Source organism: Puntigrus tetrazona, chromosome 20 (genome assembly GCF_018831695.1).
Source record: "Puntigrus tetrazona isolate hp1 chromosome 20, ASM1883169v1, whole genome shotgun sequence".
Taxonomy (NCBI): domain Eukaryota; kingdom Metazoa; phylum Chordata; class Actinopteri; order Cypriniformes; family Cyprinidae; genus Puntigrus; species Puntigrus tetrazona.
The window spans coordinates 11,121,028-11,141,371 of record NC_056718.1 but is presented as its reverse complement, the minus strand read 5'-3'; the positions used below and the strand labels follow the sequence as shown (position 1 = coordinate 11,141,371).

At 35.7% G+C, this 20,344-nt stretch overlaps 2 protein-coding genes across 4 annotated transcripts; one reads left to right on the top strand and one right to left on the bottom strand.

The window, feature by feature from the left end:
- Window positions 1-4,759: 4,759 nt before the first annotated feature.
- LOC122324412 (nucleoside diphosphate kinase 6-like) lies at window positions 4,760-9,948 on the top strand. The gene is given in 7 exon segments (XM_043218785.1): window positions 4,760-4,861; window positions 5,014-5,202; window positions 6,510-6,609; window positions 7,040-7,079; window positions 8,603-8,763; window positions 9,547-9,576; window positions 9,579-9,948. Coding segments are annotated over 6 exon segments (561 nt in total). The 5' UTR covers window positions 4,760-4,861; window positions 5,014-5,088; the 3' UTR covers window positions 9,695-9,948.
- Window positions 9,949-10,868: 920 nt separating this feature from the next.
- Window positions 10,869-15,463, bottom strand: LOC122324452 (brain and acute leukemia cytoplasmic protein-like). 3 transcript variants are annotated; one of them, XM_043218865.1, is made up of 4 exons: window positions 15,230-15,463; window positions 14,250-14,655; window positions 12,202-12,392; window positions 10,869-11,733 (listed from the first exon to the last, which is right to left on the bottom strand). In XM_043218865.1, exons 2-4 carry the CDS (start codon window positions 14,431-14,433, stop codon window positions 11,560-11,562), a joined length of 549 nt encoding a protein of 182 aa, XP_043074800.1. In that variant the 5' UTR covers window positions 14,434-14,655; window positions 15,230-15,463; the 3' UTR covers window positions 10,869-11,559. The 3 variants fall into 3 exon arrangements, with proteins under 3 accessions (XP_043074800.1, XP_043074801.1, XP_043074802.1); XM_043218866.1 differs by having other exon boundaries at window positions 15,298-15,460; XM_043218867.1 differs by lacking the exon at window positions 15,230-15,463 and adding an exon at window positions 14,808-15,110.
- Between the last annotated feature and the right edge of the window lie 4,881 nt (window positions 15,464-20,344).

The window sequence follows — 20,344 nt, the reverse complement described above, 5'->3', positions numbered from 1 at the left end:
TGCCTGCTGTCCAACCCCAATCAGGGCCGTGACAGGGGAGAGCGAGCCTGAGAATCACACCTTCCTAGTTGTCCACACTCGCCTCCAGACACCCTACACCCACTGCTCCCTTTACACCGAATTTCAATGGCTCTTTAGGGGGAGAGAGAAGAGAAACCAGGAAACAACTGCGAGCGAGTGACTTCTGTGCATGGTGGTGGTTAGTAGTCACAGGCAGCTGAAACAAGCTAGTGTTACTACTGTTAAATAGTTAAATAGGGATTTGGTAAGGTAGTGGGCTTTAGGCTCAAGGCTGTAAAGATTTGGGATTAAGATGCTTCACTTTACTTTGATAAATGGCAAGCACAGTTTTTCTGAGTATCATTAGTAGTGTTTAAAATGACAACAACATTTATTTGAACAAAAATGAATTTGAACATTTATTTTGTGGGATTTTTCATGACACTGGGCCACTGGGCCAAAAGTAAAAATCTCCTAAAACAAGAAGACATTTTCGTTTTAGGACAACTTAGAAAACGTTTTGATCGACTGCAAATGTTTTTACTAGTATGTATGCATATATATGGCAACAAATGTTTTTGAACATTTTATGTAGTATTTTTCATAACAGTGAGGTCTAACTAAAAAGCATATATATATAGTGCTGTCAAACGATTAATCAGGATTAATTACAAATTAAAAGAATTTTGTTTGCATAATATATGTATGTTCTGTGTTTATTTATTATGTATATATAAACACACACACAGACTATATATTTTGAGAATTAGATTTATATTCATATAATTTATATTGCATACAAATACATTTAATATATAAACATATTTTTGAAATACATGGGTATATATAGTATAAAGTATATATATATATATATATATATATATATATATATATATATATATATATATATATATATATATATATAGATCATTACTATTTATAAATATTTTTTTATTTTCAAAGTAATTTATTCCTGTGATGATAAATATCACATGACATATTCAGAAGTCCTTCTAATGTTGATTTGCTATGTGTTAAAAACAGTTGATCTGCTTTTTTGGAAACAGTGAGGCATATTTTTAAGATTCCTTGATGAATGGAAAGTTCAGAATAACAGCATATACAGATAAAGATATAGAATGTTATGTAATATATTTAATATAGAATTTTCAACTAAATTATTTGTATTGTAAAATCAAATAACAATCCAGGTAACAATTCAGTCTTATAACAGACATGTAAACGCATCCTAAAATATACAAACAACTAAACGTTATTACACAAACAGTTGTCCATTACATAATTTTCATTGTGGATTGTTAAAAATCAGTGATACTCATTTCCTTACACAAATCTTTGAACTGTCCGTATTTGCAAAAGCTTGATAACTACATGATTCAATACCGAGCCACCCACAGAATGAACCTGACCTAGTTCTGTGGAGGAAATGGGAGAGGTCTCAGTACATTTTCCCTGCAACAAGCATGCCAGTACCCTGAAGTCAGCACCTGTGATCTAAAAGAAGCCCAGGCAACAGGAGACCCAGGGCCAGAGATGGGGCTTACTCTGAAACCCAACACTCCGCACCCTTTTAACAGCATTAAACCACCACAAATAGCCAGCAGCATTGCTCTCCTCAGGAATAGTACCATGCGTGCTCAACAATTACTGTTTCCTGTGGCTGCACATGACAGTAACAAATTAGACATCTCCATCTACATCATTACAGAGGATTACAACATATGCCATCAGTAACAACCACAGGTCGCTATACACCTGTCAGTAAAGATATCTTCGCTTCTAAAGCTAAGAATACGCCCTAATTTCTCATGATCCTAAATAGTTAACTGTTTAAATGGGCATCAGGTTTAAACCAGAATCCACTGAATATGAAAACATAAAGCCACCATGATCAGTTGTCATTTTCAGTAGCTAATCCCATGGAAGCTGTGAAACAATTGCAAGGGTGTGTCTTTAATGCTCTACGGAAACAATACGGAGCAAGTGTTCACTGGGGTCAGTGGCAAAATAGAGAACGCTCAGTGTTTGAGGAGAACGTAAGCTCCAAATCTGACCGCTCTGTTTATTTTTAACACAGGCAGTCAAGATGGGCCCCACGGTGCTAATAACTTTGTTCCTCTCTGTCACTAGCATTTGGCCAGCAGCATCCCAATTTATTCTAAGAGGTCATATAGCTCTCTCTTTTTCCGGAGGCTGGCATATAATTTTCAGGCTGTGCAATTTAAACAGCTGATTCCCAGGATACAGACGAACAGCACAGGACATAGCTAGCTATCATTTTTATTTGCATTTCTACGCTATAAAACAGACACGACGATACTGTGGTCGTCGTGTTGAATGGAGCTTTAACCATAGATTTCTTAGGGCTCTAGATAGTCCCAGTTTGTATTAGGTGTTTTATTAACTAATTGTTGCAATACTGTTTTCATGTTGCATTGTAAAACACTTTTTGCTGTTATTTAGGTGAAATTACAGGACTGGTGGTATGGTTAGGTTTAAGAGTGGGTTAAGGAGTATAAAACGTGTAATTACAGATGTAATTAGATGCAGATTTATTTTAAATGTACGTGCAATTTGAAAACATATATGTAAAGAAGAAATGCACTGCATCAAAAGATTAATCTAAATCTAGTAATAAAGTACACTTAATATGCAAACAGAAACATGGTTCTAGAAAGACCAAGGTCTGTACTCAAACAATAAAGTATGGCACTAACAACAGCAAGGACATTCTGTCAATTTCCAGGGGAGACGAGAACTGATAAAAAACAACAACAACAAAAACATGTAATAACTTGAATGCAATGTGCAAATAATTAAATGCAATGTGGGTGTTCTGTTTTGCAGATTGTCATAACCCATAAATGACATGGTTTCTTAAAACAATGGAATACTATCTGTTTAATCTAGAAAAGTAATTTAATGTTTACATAATTTACAAATATAATGTTTAAAAGAGACACAGGGATATCTTAGACTAAAAGGGAAAATATAAATGCAGTTTCATTCAAAGGATGAATTTGTATACTTAAAAGATGGTTCATCCGAACATCACAATCATATTAACATTTACTCACCCTAATGTTGACCCAATCGGCATGACTTTCTTTCTTCACGGAACATAAAAGAAGACATTATGAAAATGTCTTTGTTTATTTCTCCCATATACATATCGAAAGTCACAATGACTTTCATTATATGGAACACTTCAAGTATTCATCAAAATATCTTCTTTCACTGAATGTCTTGTAACGAAAAGAAAGTAATTCACATTTTTAGAGTTGTGTGAATGTGTGTGTGTGTACTTGTATTCACTAGTATGTTACGGGGACCAAATGTCCCACACAAGGATAGTAATACTAGGCAGTTTTGACCTTTTGGAACATTTTTAGATCCCCATGAGGAAACAAACTTCAAACTGAAAGAAAATCAAAAATTCAGAAAGTCGCTTATGAGAGGTGTGTTTATGTAAATGCTATAAAAACCATTACACCATGATATAAATACCTGTGTGTGTGTGTGTGTGTGTGTGTGTGTGTGTGTGAATGATACACATGATTCCTTGTGTAACGTGAAAGTCACCAACATGCATTTAAAAGTGGAGCTGATTAAGGCACACTATAATTCTTCAGCTTTAAAAGTGCTGTCCTTCCTTAGGACAGTTGCTCCCACTGAGGTTGACACAGCTGTCTGTGAGAGCCTGGTGCTGCTCTGTGAAGGATGGGAATAGAAAAGGTCAAAGGACACTTGCATTTCAGTAGATGTCAAAACAGGTGCTAGCAAATTGAGGTAAACAGCTTATTCCCTTCCCCGTAAAGATGCTCAAAATGAAGATAAATCACTTTGTATGATGTATTTCTGGTGGTAATTCATAACAGAGAAGCATTTCTGTGATTTTCTGTGAAGTGTAACTATATTTTTCCAGTCACAAGTAGTCTACAGCTTTAGTAAATGAAGGCTAGATATTACTGAACAGCAGACCAAATGGTCATACAGCAGGAAATGCACCTCTGACCCCGTCCCGTCACTCCTTAAAAGACCCACATGAAACAGGCAGGGTGTCAAAACGGGATATGCGTTAGTTCAACTGGTGTCAGCAATCTCACTGAAAAGTGGGGGGTTCCCAATGAATGAAGGTGAGCGTTGGTGGTCAGGGTAAAGTTGGGGTAACCAGGTCAAAACTGACATAATCACACCGACTGACAAATGAACAAAGGATTGCAGGTGTGTGAAAGTCGAGGATTCAACATTCAGGACAATTTCCTGCAACAATAAAAAGTAATATACTGCGATTTTGGTGTAGTCACGTCAGTGTTAAAAAAAAATTCAGATGGTCTGTATTTTTGTTACTGCATCGATATTCTGGGATTGAAGCAATTGTCATATGTTTGATGTCAGATCCTTTACATTAAAACCCACCTCACAAAAGTAAACATGAATTATATTAAAAAAAATCCCCATTTTTATTTAAAGTTTTCCATAGTATTGCTACAAAACTGGTTGTTTTATACACGATATATTTGATCAAACATAATAGCTTATATTATATATCACTAGAATAAGAAAAGCGCGTTTAAACAAGCATCAGATATTATTATTATTATTTTATTCGAGGTTCAGTTTGTTTGATTAAAAACGATTGCGGCTAGGTGTCAATCTGTACAATTTCTGACAGCAATGCAACTGAATATCAGCCAGGGTTAGCTGAAATAGCAGGATTTTGATGAGAGCCTGCGCTCCGTAACTTCCTTGTTTACTAGCGGCCAATATGGCGGCGCCCACAAAACCGACAGCGCGGGACACGCTCAGCGTAGAAATCAAGCTGTATTCTTCATGAGAAGTCAGTTTTAAATCAAACGTAAACGCCAGCTAAACTATCGAAAGTTTCTCTCTCTCGGTCGATCGCCTGCGCTGTATTGATTTATTTATCTTATCGCGCTGACGAGCTCAACTGCAGCTGTGAAATATTCACGAGAATTCATATTTGTTTAGGTCTGCCGGTTAAATACGCTTAAACACCGATCAGATGGAGCCGGAGCCAATTCACGGGAAAGCATAAGACAATTGATGCTTTTCGGGTCGTTAGCAGGCTGCGCCCCAGACATGAGGTGTGTGAAGGCGCTGCAGCTCACCCTTGCGGTGGTCAAACCAGATGCTGTGGCCCATCCGCTCATTCTGGAGGTGAGATCTCACTAGCCTCCACCTGTATACACGTATAAACAACAAAAAAACCTCAACGGACTATGTGTGCCATGCGTCAAGTGGATACCTAGCGTTTGAGTCCCTCTTGACGACAGTCTTGGGAACTATGAGATTTTGATAAAGCCAAGTTACTACATAAACGTGTGTATCTTTTTTTGTTGTATTAGTTTATGCATGGAACACAGATTCTTAAAATGGGGTAGGTCTCCCAAATGAAAACGCAAAACAGATTTTTGAAAGAATGGTCCGGTTTCGTCGACCGTTGGTTGCTATTGCTGTGGACAAAGAAAGAGACATTTCTTAAAATATCTTCTTTTATGTTCCGTAGTATAAAAGATTAGAGAATTTAGATTTTAATTCATAACTGTTGAAAGAATGAATTCAAATGAAATATTATAAGAAGTAATAATCTGTATACATTAAATATTGATATGTTTGTTTGTTGTGTGTTTTAAATCGACAAGTTTCAGGGGCTCCTTCAAGTAAAGATGTTAGGTAAAAGGGGTTTGGCTGACAAAAACAGTTAGGGATGCCTGGCTTTCGCAGTCAAGGTTTAAGCCTAGTCCTAAACTAAAATGTAAATCTGAGCTGTTTCAACTAAGAGACTGATCTTAAAATATTGCACACTAGTAATTTAATTTTTGTGCATTCATAAAATTGCTTAAATGTTCTAATTAAACTTTAATAGAACTTTTTTGATCTAATCCTGGCTTGCTCTAAGCCCAGTCTGTGAAACCGGCCCATAGTTACTTACCTCGCTATAAAACCTATGTCTAGCCCCAGTCTACCCCCATACCCCCAGGTTAGCCTTTTGTTGAAGAAAGGTGTCTTGCAATTCAAAATACGGAGAGGCTTAAAGCTACATAATAATTTGTCTTTATGATTAAAATGAACCAGTGTCTTGCCTGATTTAATTTCCGCTGCCTGTCGCCTCAAAGAGATAAAGGTGGCCTTTAATTAGCAATAATTTCCTCAAGCAGCGCGGTCTGAAAACTGATGCCCGTGCTGTTTTCTTTTCCACCACCAGATTTTAAATGTAATGTTTGTGTTTGAGTGGGATGTACTTTCGTTGCTCGGTCTGTAACCTTGTTCTTTTTGGAGACTAAAGCTCTTAATTAACTCTTTGTCGTCTTGTTGCTGAAGGCAAACATGCAATGAAAAGACCTACAGCAAAACTGTAAGAGGGCTCCATCAGCGTAGAAACACATTTTTACCGACAATAAGTTTTGAGAGATGCTGATGGACATAGGAAACATTTGCATATATAATGTTTCTTTTTATTTCAGGCTCTTCATCAGAAGATTCTCCAAAACTTCCTTATAGTCAGAAAGAAGGATCTGATGTGGAGGACAGAAGAGTCAGAAAGGTTTTACGCTGAGCATGCAGGTAAGAAAGAGTCTTTCTTCCTATAACATCCGCTGCATGAATGAAAGAGGCCTGTGTTTGTAACAGATTGAATGGTTAAGTACATGTGTGGGTGGGTGTCAGTGTGATGCATGATTTTAAACAGGGTGAGTCATAGTAAAGGCTTCACACAACCTGGAGTTATAATGTTGACACAGCATGTGGAGAGAGAACACGTTACTCACTCTCAGCTTATCATATCCTGCGTCCAAAGAAAAGCAGCTGCCTCGCATTATATGTCTGTATTATATATGCAAAAACCTTTCAGACCACATTAACAGATTGAGGCAAAATCTGCCGCGTAAACCACATCACGTTTGTTGCCTTATTTCTGGCGGCCAAATTGATCAAAAGTTAAATCAAACGATAAAACGGCAACGGTCGTCATCCTTGACTGTTTTTGTTTTTACAGGACGTTTTTTCTATCAAAGACTGGTTGAATTCATGTCAAGGTAAATGTTTATCGTCATTTCTCCGCAAATCATAAAAAGTGTTAAAAATATTGCTTTTGTAAAGAAATAAAATAAAATAAAAATTGTATATGTTTGTTCTGCGAAGGAGCAAGTAACAGGTTTATATACACATATATATTTTTATATACAGAATTGTGATATACAGAATGTGTGTGTTTTCGGTTTCATTTTAATTTTAGTAATTTTGTATTATTTGTTTATTATTATATAGTTTATTAATTTGATCACATTTCATCAGATTTCTATATATTTAATCCATGAATTAACTAGGTTATTTCAACCAAAAAAAAAAATATATATATATATAAATTATATAATTATATAAAATTATATATATATATATATATATATATATATATATATATATATATATTTTTTTTTTTTTTTTTTTTTTCTCAGGTAACAAAATGTTTTTAAGTTTAAGTTACAGTATATTCTTTCATGATTTGATTGGTTCAGATCTTTGGTTGTCATAGTTTTGTGTGCATTTTGCATGAATTGATTCTGTTCTATCCCGTTTCATCTGTTAAAGTTGCCCTTTCATTCAGACGTTGAAAATGTGTGTACATATGAGGAACTACTGCTGTAGAAATTCTTGCAATAACTGTGCGTTATTTTACTAGACATGCATTCATGAAGTCATTGGTTAACCACGGTTGACTCTTAAAAACAATTTTTCCTCAAATTACCCTCTGAGCTGTTTATCCTCCAGCTTCACAGACGCTATTCATCAAAGGACCTAAATCGCTATTTAGCTTTTTGTTATACATTAATATTAATATACACTAGCATTCAAAACTTTAGGGTCAGAGTCGGGGGTAAAATCTTAAGACGCTGAAGAGTAATGGGCTGCTGAAAGTTCAGCTTTACCATCCCAAAAATAATTTACATTTTAAAATGATGAAAAGAGAAAATGGTTGTTTCAAACTGTACTGTACCGTATTTATTATTAAATGCAGTCTCGGTGAGCAAAAAAAAAAAACATTAATAAATGTTACTGACCCAAAACATTTAAAGTGGTAGTGTGTTTTAAATGAATGTGAAACTACAGATGCCGCACCACTCCACTTCCTCTCGAAAGGAATAATTAATGCAGATATATGATCTTTCATCTGTGGAGAGAGGACATCAATGCTGGTTGTTAATGTAGTGGTTGATCCAGTTTAGACAGTGAGGCCGACGTTACCATGGCACCCTGTCCTCAGAACATGTCTTTGTCTGTGAAAGATAAAACATTAGCGCAGCGCTCAAACTGACCTCGTCTTTTAGTCTACGTCAGAGTCATTTGAAATAAGCAGCTGATTATCCCTATGCTTTTAGTCCCATTTGTGTTCCAGCAGTGCCGCTAAGCCAGCACTGCTCATCTTTTGTGGCTAGGCTTGTTTGTACTATTGTCGTCATAAAAGAACAAAAAGTCATATTTCTCTTTATCCATCTAAGCGAGCACGAGGTTGTCACAGCGCCTTGCGTAATCCTGCTGTTTGCTTATATTCCCACAACAGTGGCCCAATGAGAGCATACGTCCTAGCCAGGGAAGATGCTATCACTCACTGGAGGGGGATGATGGGTCCCACAAAAGTGTTTAGAGCTCGCTTCACTGCCCCGGACTCCCTGCGTGGCCAGTATGGGCTGACAGACACCAGAAACACTACTCATGGTTCAGGTGGAGTAACGCTTTTCACAGCTCAGCAGAAAATCAGCAAAAATATACTGTTCCTCAGTTTATAGATCCATTTGTTTCTTCATCGCAACAGATCGAGCATTCTCTGCAGTATATGGGTGCCGTCACAGAGTCCAAACAGCTGATAAAAACGCCACAGCAATCCACTGTGGCTCAAGTCCATCAGTTAAAAATATTGTGAAGAAGATGCCTTTTGAAATTAGAACTCAAAATGCAATTTCTCTAACCATAATAATGCTTCCTCCAGTATAGAAGCAGTGGTTTAAAAGAGTTCTTAACGATGGATTTGTTTCTTACAGATATGCAGCTTTTCACATCTTGAGATGTTAGTTAATGTACTTGTGTTGATTTACTTGTGGATTATTGTTATGTTTTTATCAGCTGTTTGGACTTCTGTTGTGACGGCACCCATTCACTGTAGAGGAACCGTTAGTGAGCAAGTGATGTAATGCTACCTTTCGATGAAGAAACAAACTAATCTAAATCTATTAGGATGAGTGCGTTTAAGCAAATTTTCATATTCGAGTCAACTTTTTCTTTAACTAGCTAAATTGACTAGATCAACTGAATATCAACATTTCATTTGATCAGTTAATAAGCTCTAGTTATCTGATGTAATGCGATTTAATGTTTTTAAACTCTAAATAAATCCTAGACCATAACACTAGCACGTTTGATAGGCTGACTAGACTATTGTAAATGGAAAAAAAACCCCAAAAAACATTCCTCTAAAGTTTCAGCCTTTTCTTGTATTCTATCTTTCAGATTCTGTGCAATCTGCCAAGAGAGAGATTGCATTTTCTTTCCAGAATTCAACGCAGATGAGTGGATGTTAAGAGAAGAGCCACGTTTTAGATTGGGTCTTACTGAATATAATGAGGAGAGACAAATTCATACGCTCCAAGACATGTAATGGTCATGATGGTGGTCGGCTGGTGCTTTTACAGTGCTACAGTAAATGTGAACGTTCACCAGATGTTTCAGCAGTTGACATTTTCTCTGCATTACCATGTTACTTTTTGTGACCACAATATATTTCTACCACAGCTCTGCCAACACCGTTATATTAATTTGTATGTATTTATTTGTATGTATAAATTAATGTTTGTATTGGATGTCAATAAACTCTGTAACTCTAAATACAGTTCTTTTTAAGTTTACACTGTATATCTGTTCTAAAATACTGACGTGAAATACTAATACGAAAAAAAAAAATAAATAAATTAAAAAATATATATATATATATATATATATATATATATATATGAGACAGAATTCCTTTCCATTTAGGAAAATTTGTATATTACGTCTTGTTATGATTGTTCAATGTACATTTGACACTTTTAAGATTCCTTAAAACGATGGGGGGATTCATCTGAAATTAATTCATAATTATATAATAATAAATATTTAAATTTTTCTGGCAACCTCATTATTATTTAGATTAACTTTTCAGTTTAACGTTTCAGTAATTTAACAGTTTATTCGTTAGGGACTAGAAATGAACAATACATTTTTAAGTGGATGTCAGTTTATTGTTATTCATTACGTTAGTTCACTGCATTATAATGCATTACCACAAAATATTTTTTATCTTTTATTAATATGATGCATATTTGTCAGTCATACATAAATGAAACCAGAATGGGATTTATGTAATGCTACGTAAAATAATTATTTAACCAAATTTGTTTTAAATGTGCAATAACCAGGTTTCTAAATATTCATCATCACTCAATTAAATTTATTAATCACATATGGTTTAACTCACTGAATCTTGCTTGTTCTTCAGCTAGCCATATTTAAACCATGTTCATGCTTTTTAACTATCAATCTATTTAATGCAGATTTTAAGGAGAAAAAAAAGATTCAAATTCTAATAAACTATAAAAAGTATGTTATTTAAAAATTCATGATAAAAGAAAAAACCCAGCCACATATTAGTATACGTGAGAAATTAGCAACCTATGTTAATAAGTATGTTTATTTGTTTTTTTATAATACCTAACAAATTAATGTTCATATACAGAGCCTTACTGTAAAGAATTAATTCAGATAGTCAAGCAAGAGCAAGACAAGGATAACTGTTGTGCTTCCAATAGATATTTAATAACTCAACAATACACATCATTCAGAAAAACAGTGATATATCAAACAATGCTGAAATAACAAAACAGAGCTGCTTTATATTCTGGCACGCTACCTTTTTCAGTAGTGCTAGCTTGCTACAGAAACTGTAATAAGGTTGTGAACGTATGTTTGCGCTTGTACCCCAAAAAGCCGAAGGCAACAATAGTGTGGTAGTAAGAGCCCTGATTTTTTTAAATCCAAAACGAAAGCGGTACATCGACTTCAAGCCACCTTTTTTCCGAGACAAACGTTTTGTTGGTATGTTTTTAAACTATTCAAGTCTGATTTTTTACACTTTTCACAAAATCAATCAGCCGGTCGTTAGTCGCCCCAACTGATGATTCGTTCCTGATCTATCCTTTGCTTTCAGTGTATGTACAGTAGATGCCTTTACTGAGATCTTTTAGCTGGCATCAAACAAACAAGACGTTCCAGAGAATAGATGTACAGAAAAATAGACGTTATTAAATTGGTGTAACTGAATGATGAAAGTAACAATTAACTGACCCTAGGAACCCGTTATCCACAGCACTGATGAACTTCTTCATTCAGGTCATCCCTGCTTTATACGTCTTTGGTCCATGACGCCTTCACCAAAGCTTTCAAGAAATCCAAGATACAGTCTTGATGAGGTCTTGGGTGAACACCTCATTGAGGCACTGAGTCAACCGCCGCGTCCATTAAACCATCCACGGGTTTCATCACCTCATAGGTGGTTTGTGAAGTTTCCTTGATCTTCCCGCTCTTGTCCACCTGCCGGATGCTTTGAGTCACAGTGATGGTCACTTGCTTGGTGGACATCCGGTTGTCCTGCCATTTGGTCTAATGGAGATAACACGGAAAGGTTTTGAGCCCTTTTATTACAGTTTACACTTTTGATTAGAAGGATTTTTGGAAGTCTATCACATTTGTCATATGAACAAACAAAAGGGGAGCATCATTATTATTAACAAAAACTAAAACCATAGGAAATTTGGTTACTTGAAATAAAATGTACACTAACTTACATTTTTGGAGGAAAAAATAAAAAAGCTAGTCTTCAAGGCATGTTCTCACGGTTTAATTTGTATTAAAATAAGGCTGAAATAAAAAATGCATAAAAACTGTCTGTTTTTCATGACCAACATCAACATACTTTTTCAGTTTAAAAGTGCTTGTATTACAGCCCACTTTAATAAAATGAAGTCAACAACCACAACATTCCTGTTTGGTTTAGATGAAGCAATGTAAAGGTTTTGTGCAGAAGATTAAAGCCAGATAAAAACCACTGTGTTGAATTAAAATACTTACTATTTCCTCAGTTCGTAACACGCTTCTCCTCTGCACTGTGGTACCAGAAGAAGCAAGCACTTCCTGTTCTTGAGAAGAGAGGATTGCAGGGGTGCTGCCGCTTTTCATGTCATTCAGACCCACCTCAGACATGGCAGAACACACTTTCAGATATGCCTGAGCCGGAGAAGGCAGACCATCATCGAAGAGATCTGTGGTCGGAAAAAACAAATAAGTTATTCGTTCAACAAAATCACTGCATCGGCGACCATCAAGCTATCTCTCTCTTAGTAGACAGTATTCTACTATTTTTTAGTAGACAGTCTGAAGACGTGACAACCTAACCTAATGTTTGATCACTTTTGTTATACTTTTTTACAATTCTGTTGTGTTTTACAATTATTGTTTAATGTAAAAAAAACCTTCACCTGTTCTTCTGTGCTGAAAATATAAGACAACTAGAGCTTTGTCACGAGGTGATTGTGAAGCGAATTTTAATTACTGATTTTGGCCGTTCAGCTTTTTCTGTAAGGGGTGTTAATAACTGGAACAATTTTCCAATTAATATAAGACAGTTTTCCATTTTGGCACATTTTAAGCTACATTTGGGAAAATTATTAAATATGTGGAGGATTATACTTTATGTATATAGACTATCTAAATGATTATCTATATAATAAAGTACTTTATTATACTTTATGTATGTTTTTGTCACACGCAGATGAAATTTTCCTCTGTAGCTAATTTTGTGGCACTTTTCTGACTGTCCATTGTCCCTGTCAAATAATGAATTAAATAAAAAAAACAAATCAGCATATTAGAAGGATTTCATCTCATCCGTATCATATGGCACTGGAGTAATGATGTTCAAAATTCAGCTTTAATATCACATGAATAAATTATATTGTATATATTAAAGAAAAGAAATGTTATTTTAAACTGAAATAATATTTTATATTGTTATTGTTTATTTTTTCATTAAATAAATGCAGCCTTGGCAAGCATATAAGCATATAAAAACCCCATAAATATTTAAAACTTTTGACAAGGAGTGTATATATACTGACATCAGGACTAAAATCCCTGAAGCACAAGAAAAAAAAGCTTGCTGGCAGAGGCTATTTGTACTAACTCTGCCCACCAATGTGTGATTGTGATAATAGTCAACATAACAAAAGACAGTTGATTGTTGTTAGCTCCAGTGATGCAGATAATAAAATGTGTCACACATTTAACACGATCGGCCTGGGTTCAAATCTGCTTTTTGCCAAACTGTTTTTTTTTGTTGTTTTTTTTTTTTCGAATTTCAGATCAATTCAGAAAAGCATTTATTTACAATAAAAATGAAGGAAATAATAATTGGACTAATAAAAGTAATCTTTAGGGTATCATGTACGGTTAGGGTAAGTGTAGGTAGGCCTTTATTTTGCCCCAATAAGGTGGCATCTATTTAAAAGTTATTATTGTATATATTTTAATGTACTAAAAGGTGCAGAAAATTGCCACTATTTGCAATAATAGTATAAATAGCTAAAAATCCTGCAATTTTAACAGTTTGAATAGAATCTATGGCTGTTTGCACTGTGTAAATAGCACCTAGCGCTAAAAAAATATACAGTTTCACTTAGTGTAAACAGCATCTAATTGCCAAAGATAACCATTGACAAAAAACCCTCATTGTCGTAGTAGTCATTGTCGGTTTTAATGTTATCCATTTATTCTGATGTGATCATTTACCCATAGCTGCCCTAAGTGTCACAATTCTGCCCAAAAGTGGTGAGCAGAGCTTACGGTGTTCATCCTTGCTCATATTGTTGTACTGAAGTACTAAAGGGACTTAACCATCACCATGGCAACAACAGGCCTACTTCAATGAATTGCTCACCAACGGCAGACTCGCAACACTTTCCCTGTCCTTCTGGCAAGGAAATATCATTTCAAGAGTTTGACAGGTTAAACTGGAGTGACTGCGGTGAAACGATACGTTCGGCTAATTAAATACGAATTTCAAAAGCTTTTAAAAATGAGAAAAGAAGGGCCGCGGAATGTGATTTGGGCTCCGTCCTCACCGAGGTTGGCTGTCTTCTCTGACGGGAAGCCCGCCTCTGAAGAGTTTTCGGAGGGGATGCTCTGGATGGAGGACAGGGGGATGTCTGTGTCTGTGCTGGTCAGCCAGGTGGACTCCGTCTCTTTGGTCCAGCTCTCCATATATCTCGGCTCCAACACATCTGTCCTGGAGCCTCCACAGCCCATGATGTCAAGAACAAATCCACACCTACACAACCTTGGGTTTTAGGTCCATTACAATACCTCTCGAACAGCAAATGGTAGATGGTAGCAAGCAAGGTAGATGTTTGTTATATGGTGCTCGCTGAGTGATGGCATTTATTTAGTATGAACATCCACAACAGCCTCATTTTGATGTAAAAATCAAGTCTTCCACTTCCAATCGTTCAGGAAGATCTGGGACTGATTCTGTGGAAGAGAAATAACAGGCTATAACCCCAGGCTTATGTCTGATTTAAAATGGTCATTTAATGTTAAAGTATTGGAAGGAATTAAGACTGAACATTTCATAAATGCAGGTATAATAAGCTCTTAAAATCGCGCATTACACGCCACGCAACCTTAACGAGAGCGATGTATTCAAGATGAATCGACCCGATTCCGATTCCTCTCGAGGAGCCAGTACTCGTAACATGTAAACAAAGACAACTTTGACATTTCCTCCGGTCCAAACACTAATAAAAAACATGAATTGTGTTCAAAATCGATTTTCATTCAAATCCAACCACGTGCATTGCACAATTTCGCCTGTCGTGCAATCATTAGGCGATTGGTAAATTATTATACGAGCGCTTCGTTGTGTCGTAGGTTATTTACTGTGGTGTCGCGGCACGCTGATCTCTCTCTCTCTCTCTCACACACACACACACACACACACACACACACACACACACACACACAGAGAGAGAGAGAGAGAGAGAGAGAGAGTATATAATAATGTAGAAGCATGCATTACGCTATTATGCAGTATGCAAAAACGTACTCAGCCTGTCAAAGGTGCCGGGAGCCTGCCTGTGCTCTTTCCCCCGCACGAGGATTTTTCGACATTACCTGAAGTCGACAGAGGAATCAGTGTCAGGACGGGTTTCTTCGGATTTATTACTCCTTTCAGATTTACAAGATTTACAGAGAAACCCTACCGCGACGAAAAAACCAAACACTGAGTGATGACACTCCCCCATCTCTCTCTCTCTCTCTCTCTCTCTCTCTCTCTCTCTCTCTCTCTCTCTCTCTCTCTCTGTGAAGGATGGATGCTGACCCTCCCATCTCTTGTCCCCGAGAGAGGAACAGCGACGCGAGGCACAGAGGGACTGGATCTTTTCGGTAGCACTTAAAACCCCACTCCTGGTGAAGTGTCACAGCATCGGTTGTGTGTTTGTTTACTACACACAAAATAACAGAGCTGTTCAGTTAGCACTTCTATAATCAATAACAAATTGCATGTTTTTGAGCCATGTGTTTCCTCGTGAAGACAGAGGCGTTTTGAAGGGGTTTTGTAAACATCTATTTGCCGTTACATGCTGTTCAGTCCATACGAACTGATGACATTTAAATCAAGGCGCTTTTTAGATAATGACTGCCCTCCTAATGCTATTCCGATGAATAACTGGTATGACTCTAATGTGCAACAGTCCAGATTTCAGCTATTCATATTTACAGCATGTAAAGATAAGTAGACTACATGTTTGCACTAATGCATGCTCAATCTCTATTGCTTTTACCTAATTAATGTGATATGATTATCATAATATATTATATTATATCATGTATATATATATAATGTGTGTGTATATATATATATATATATATATATATATATATATATATATATATATATATAATGTATATATATATATATATATATATATATATATATATATATATATATATATATATATATATATATATATATATATATAAACTAATATTAGGAATATGTGGTAATCCCTGTTAATAGGTTATTTTTTTTAATGTTTTAGTTTTTTTATTTAATTTTTTAATTTTGTGTGTGTATCTACTCTTATACTCATAGTTTTTTTTCTTCAGTAGTCAAAGAGTAAATTATTGAAGTCTGTTATTCACTATAAAAATGGTTTAAAAATTATTAAAAAAAAACCCTGTCTTATTTTTACCTCATTTACGTTTACCTCAATCCCAATAGCAGTAGTTACACAATTTTTGTGTGAACTAGATGATTACTGTATCTCTGTTTATCCCAAACCCATTCACCATATCCCTGATGCTTGAAATTGCCAAAATGCACCGCATTTGTGTGTTAACGAAACCAGTGCAACTAATGAAAACCATGTATGTGTGAAAACTCTGCGCGTATATAAAAACAATTCATAAAAACATAGATTGCATGTCCCTTTATACGACCCTGATGTTCTATTAAAATGATTGTGCAAATCGGAAAACCAAAGGATAAAAGTTAGCTGCAGTGTTATAGTCATCAAACATCTGTCTGACAGTATATTACGTGCATATCTCAGCTGTTTTATGAGAATGTTCCTCAGTGCTGGAAGAAACAAATGACCGAATATGCTTGAACACTGAAATAGACATCATAACAGTGAATATTAAAGGCCAATAGGAAAATGTGGTAAACCTTTTATTAATCACCGTAACTAGCAACACTAAAGAAGGATGTCATAAAGTGCTGATGGGAAGCAATTTAACTGGGTTTTAAAATCAGCACTCCGCCAGTAAAACACTAAGTGATGCATGGCCCTTAAACCACAGAGTCCTGTGGTGTAGTGATATTCCGCTTTTTTGCCAGATGGGGGCAGTGCAGGCACTGTTTTCAGAGGATCGGTTTATTGGCCTGGTTTTCTAGCTTTGAACAAAAATATACATTACAAACATACGCAAGCCTACGTTATTCTAATTTGTTGCTTAATAGTACATAAGTGTTAAAAGAGACACCGACCAACTGCATTGACTGCTCTTCCGGGCATCTATTTAAAAGAGTAATATTGAAATCCTAATGCATAATATTTCATTTGAATATATTTGAAAATGTATTCTGTTTCTATCGCCTTATCACTGAACTGCTGACACATTAGAATAATAACAAGTATCTATGCAAGACTTAATAGGTAGTATTAACTTAGTGAGCACTTAACTTAGAAGCAAGATTAACTAAGCAGTATGTAGTAGCAAATTGATGACAAAGGTAGTTCCTTATTAAAATATATTTTTCTCCTAACTTTTTTTAAAATCATATTTACAGTTGTCCTGCTTAATATTTATCCATAAATGGTGACACGTTTTTTTTCTGGACTCGTCGCTGAATACACTTTACTGCTAATTTAATGTTTCCTTGCTAAAGAAAACGTATTGATCGATTGATTTATTGATTGCTCCAAACCTTTTAACCTTTAGCTTCTATAACGACCATGAATAAGATTTGCTACTCACTAGTAGCGGTTGGTATGAAAAGGGAGAAACGCCGTCAGTCTAGTTTTTGACTGGACAAAAGTCTGTGTAGTTCGGGATGTTATATTATATCCGTCAGAGTTTAGAAGTGCTCCAGCGAGAGCTCAAAGCAACACACACTCGGACTACAAGCCACAAAACTCTCGTTTTGGTGTGATCGTGGTCTTTAATAGCATAAAAGCGTTACTCAAGCTCGTATCTGCTACTCACAGACATCCTCTATTGTATTTTATTTCTGTCTTGTTTTATGCCTGTTGTTATCCCTCCAAATACAGCCCCTTCTCGTCAAAGCGCATTCGTTGTGCTCAGCGCAGCGGTGCAGTTGACTTTGAAATGAATAAAAGGAAACTTTTAGCTAAATGAAAGAGAAAACCATGCCAATTGCATTTCGAAGCTCTCTCTTTCTTTCCCATCTGGCCAGAATTGTTGCTTTTCTCACTTTATATGCGGTGAGAGCACACTGGATTTTGCTTTGTCAAGGTGACGGGATCCTGTTTTCTGTGTCAGCTAGGATTCCCATCAAGACTACTGTCTCCTGGCAGAATATACTCCACTCTTGTGATCCCACAATTTTTCGCTCAGGCGAGCCAAGTCCGGTCCACGCGACGCTGGGAGCTAAATCCACCTCATCAATCACAGCCAGGCCTGATGCAGTCAGCACACACATATAGTGTATATGAAGAGAGACCAAACTAAAGAATCTCACGGCCCTAAGACAGGGCTAAAAATAATCCTTGGGGACGTATGCTATATCGGTACCATTGGTTGTCAGCTAGTTTCGGTAGATGTTTTTACATTTAGATTACCTTCACCATCATCTAACAGATCTGATATAAATGACGTAGATGCGTTTGTTTCTTCGTCAGAATAAAATCGGATGTGAATGGGTGCCAATCAAAACAATAATAAATAAATGAATGTCTTGTATGCTCTCTTCATTTATTTCTTGCAGAGTCAACTTTTAAAATCACTAATAATTGATTTTAGTTTTTAGTGTTTTAGTTTCAAACTGCATAGTTTTAAAGCTCTCCCATTTTTTGGTTATTAGACTAATTATATTAGTCAGAATATTATTGTGCCCCTACTGGGTTATTATGAAATGTTCATTTTTTGGGAGACAGGTTGACATGCATCAAAAAGGTAAAAAACACTGATATAATTAGCATTTATTTGACCTCCCATGCGTTTGGTTTAAGAATTAATTTTTCCGAATCCATAAAAGGAGCGCTTTAAAATCAGTATCTCCCCAGAATTATTACAAAAGACGACAGAACGCAGACAAAAAAAGTGTGAACTGTTTATCCTACCTTAAAAGAGAATAAGGGACTTGTTTTTCGGTGTTTATTTGGCCACTGCTTTACAAACGAATAGCTGTTCACTGTAGCTTTCAGCACATGTAAATCAGCTCTGAAGCGTCAGTCTGCTTTGGTTATATCCCAGTCAGAACAGAGTCTTTAACCGAGGAGGAAGAATCAATGGAATTCATTAAACCTTGATGGCCTCTTGTTGATGGACCTTTCGTCTGTTTCCTTTTACTACAGTAAATGAAATGTGGACAGCTTATTTAAAAATGCTGACCCCTGCGCTGACTAAGGAACTGAGCAGAATAAAAGGACTTGGCATAAACAGTAATGTTTAACTTAAAGAGCTCAAGCATATTAGCATAATAAGAGCTTACGTGTTGATAGATGGAAGCAGCCTGTGGATGTCAACTAGCCAGCTGGCCCTTTCTGATATTTTGGGAATGTTCCGATTTATTTTTTTTTCTCGACTGACATAACGTTTTTTGGCTTTTGCGTTCACCGCTTTGTGCCGCTTCATTTCGCAGCAGACAATAGACAGTGAATGGTTCAGACTCCAGGAATATTCCTTTATCAATAGCTTGTTAGGCAACGCTGAAAGGAAAGCCTGCATTCATTTAGCTCAATTCTTTAGCATTTCTGAGAAAACAAAACTTTAATGAACAAAAAGCCAGGCAAAGCTTTTCATTACGCAGGCGATGCACGGCAGTTTACTGAAGAAATGTGCTGCAGATTTGGATTTTGACAATATTAGCGACAGTTTCCACTACAAGAAGCACATAATGCTCAGCTTTACTTACAAAAGAGTCAGCAACAATAGTTTAGTTATGACTCTTACTTTCATTAAGCAAGAAATAAATAGACTAAATGAAATTCTTTATATATTATGAAGTAAATAATAACTTAAATTATGACCTTAGTTTCCTCTTATATGCAATATATACAAACGACATGAGTTATATGCTTTATTAAAATATATAGTATTTATGTCAGAGTAACATAAAATGAAAATATTCTTCCATTTAACATTACAGCTGTGGAATATATATATATATATATATATATATATATATATATATATATATATATATATATATATATATATATATATATACTATATATATATATATATATATATATATATTTTAAAAAGCTGTACTTGCATATAACATCTGAAATACATCTGATCATATAACATATGAAATAAATAAATAACAATGAAATAAAAGGCCATTTAAGTGTACTTAAAGAAAGTGCACTATTATGACTAATTAAACAATATTTCAATAATCTTTTGTGATGATTTAAAGAAGTGCACTAGAGTGTCGACTAACACCTAAAGTACCTGATTATAATAT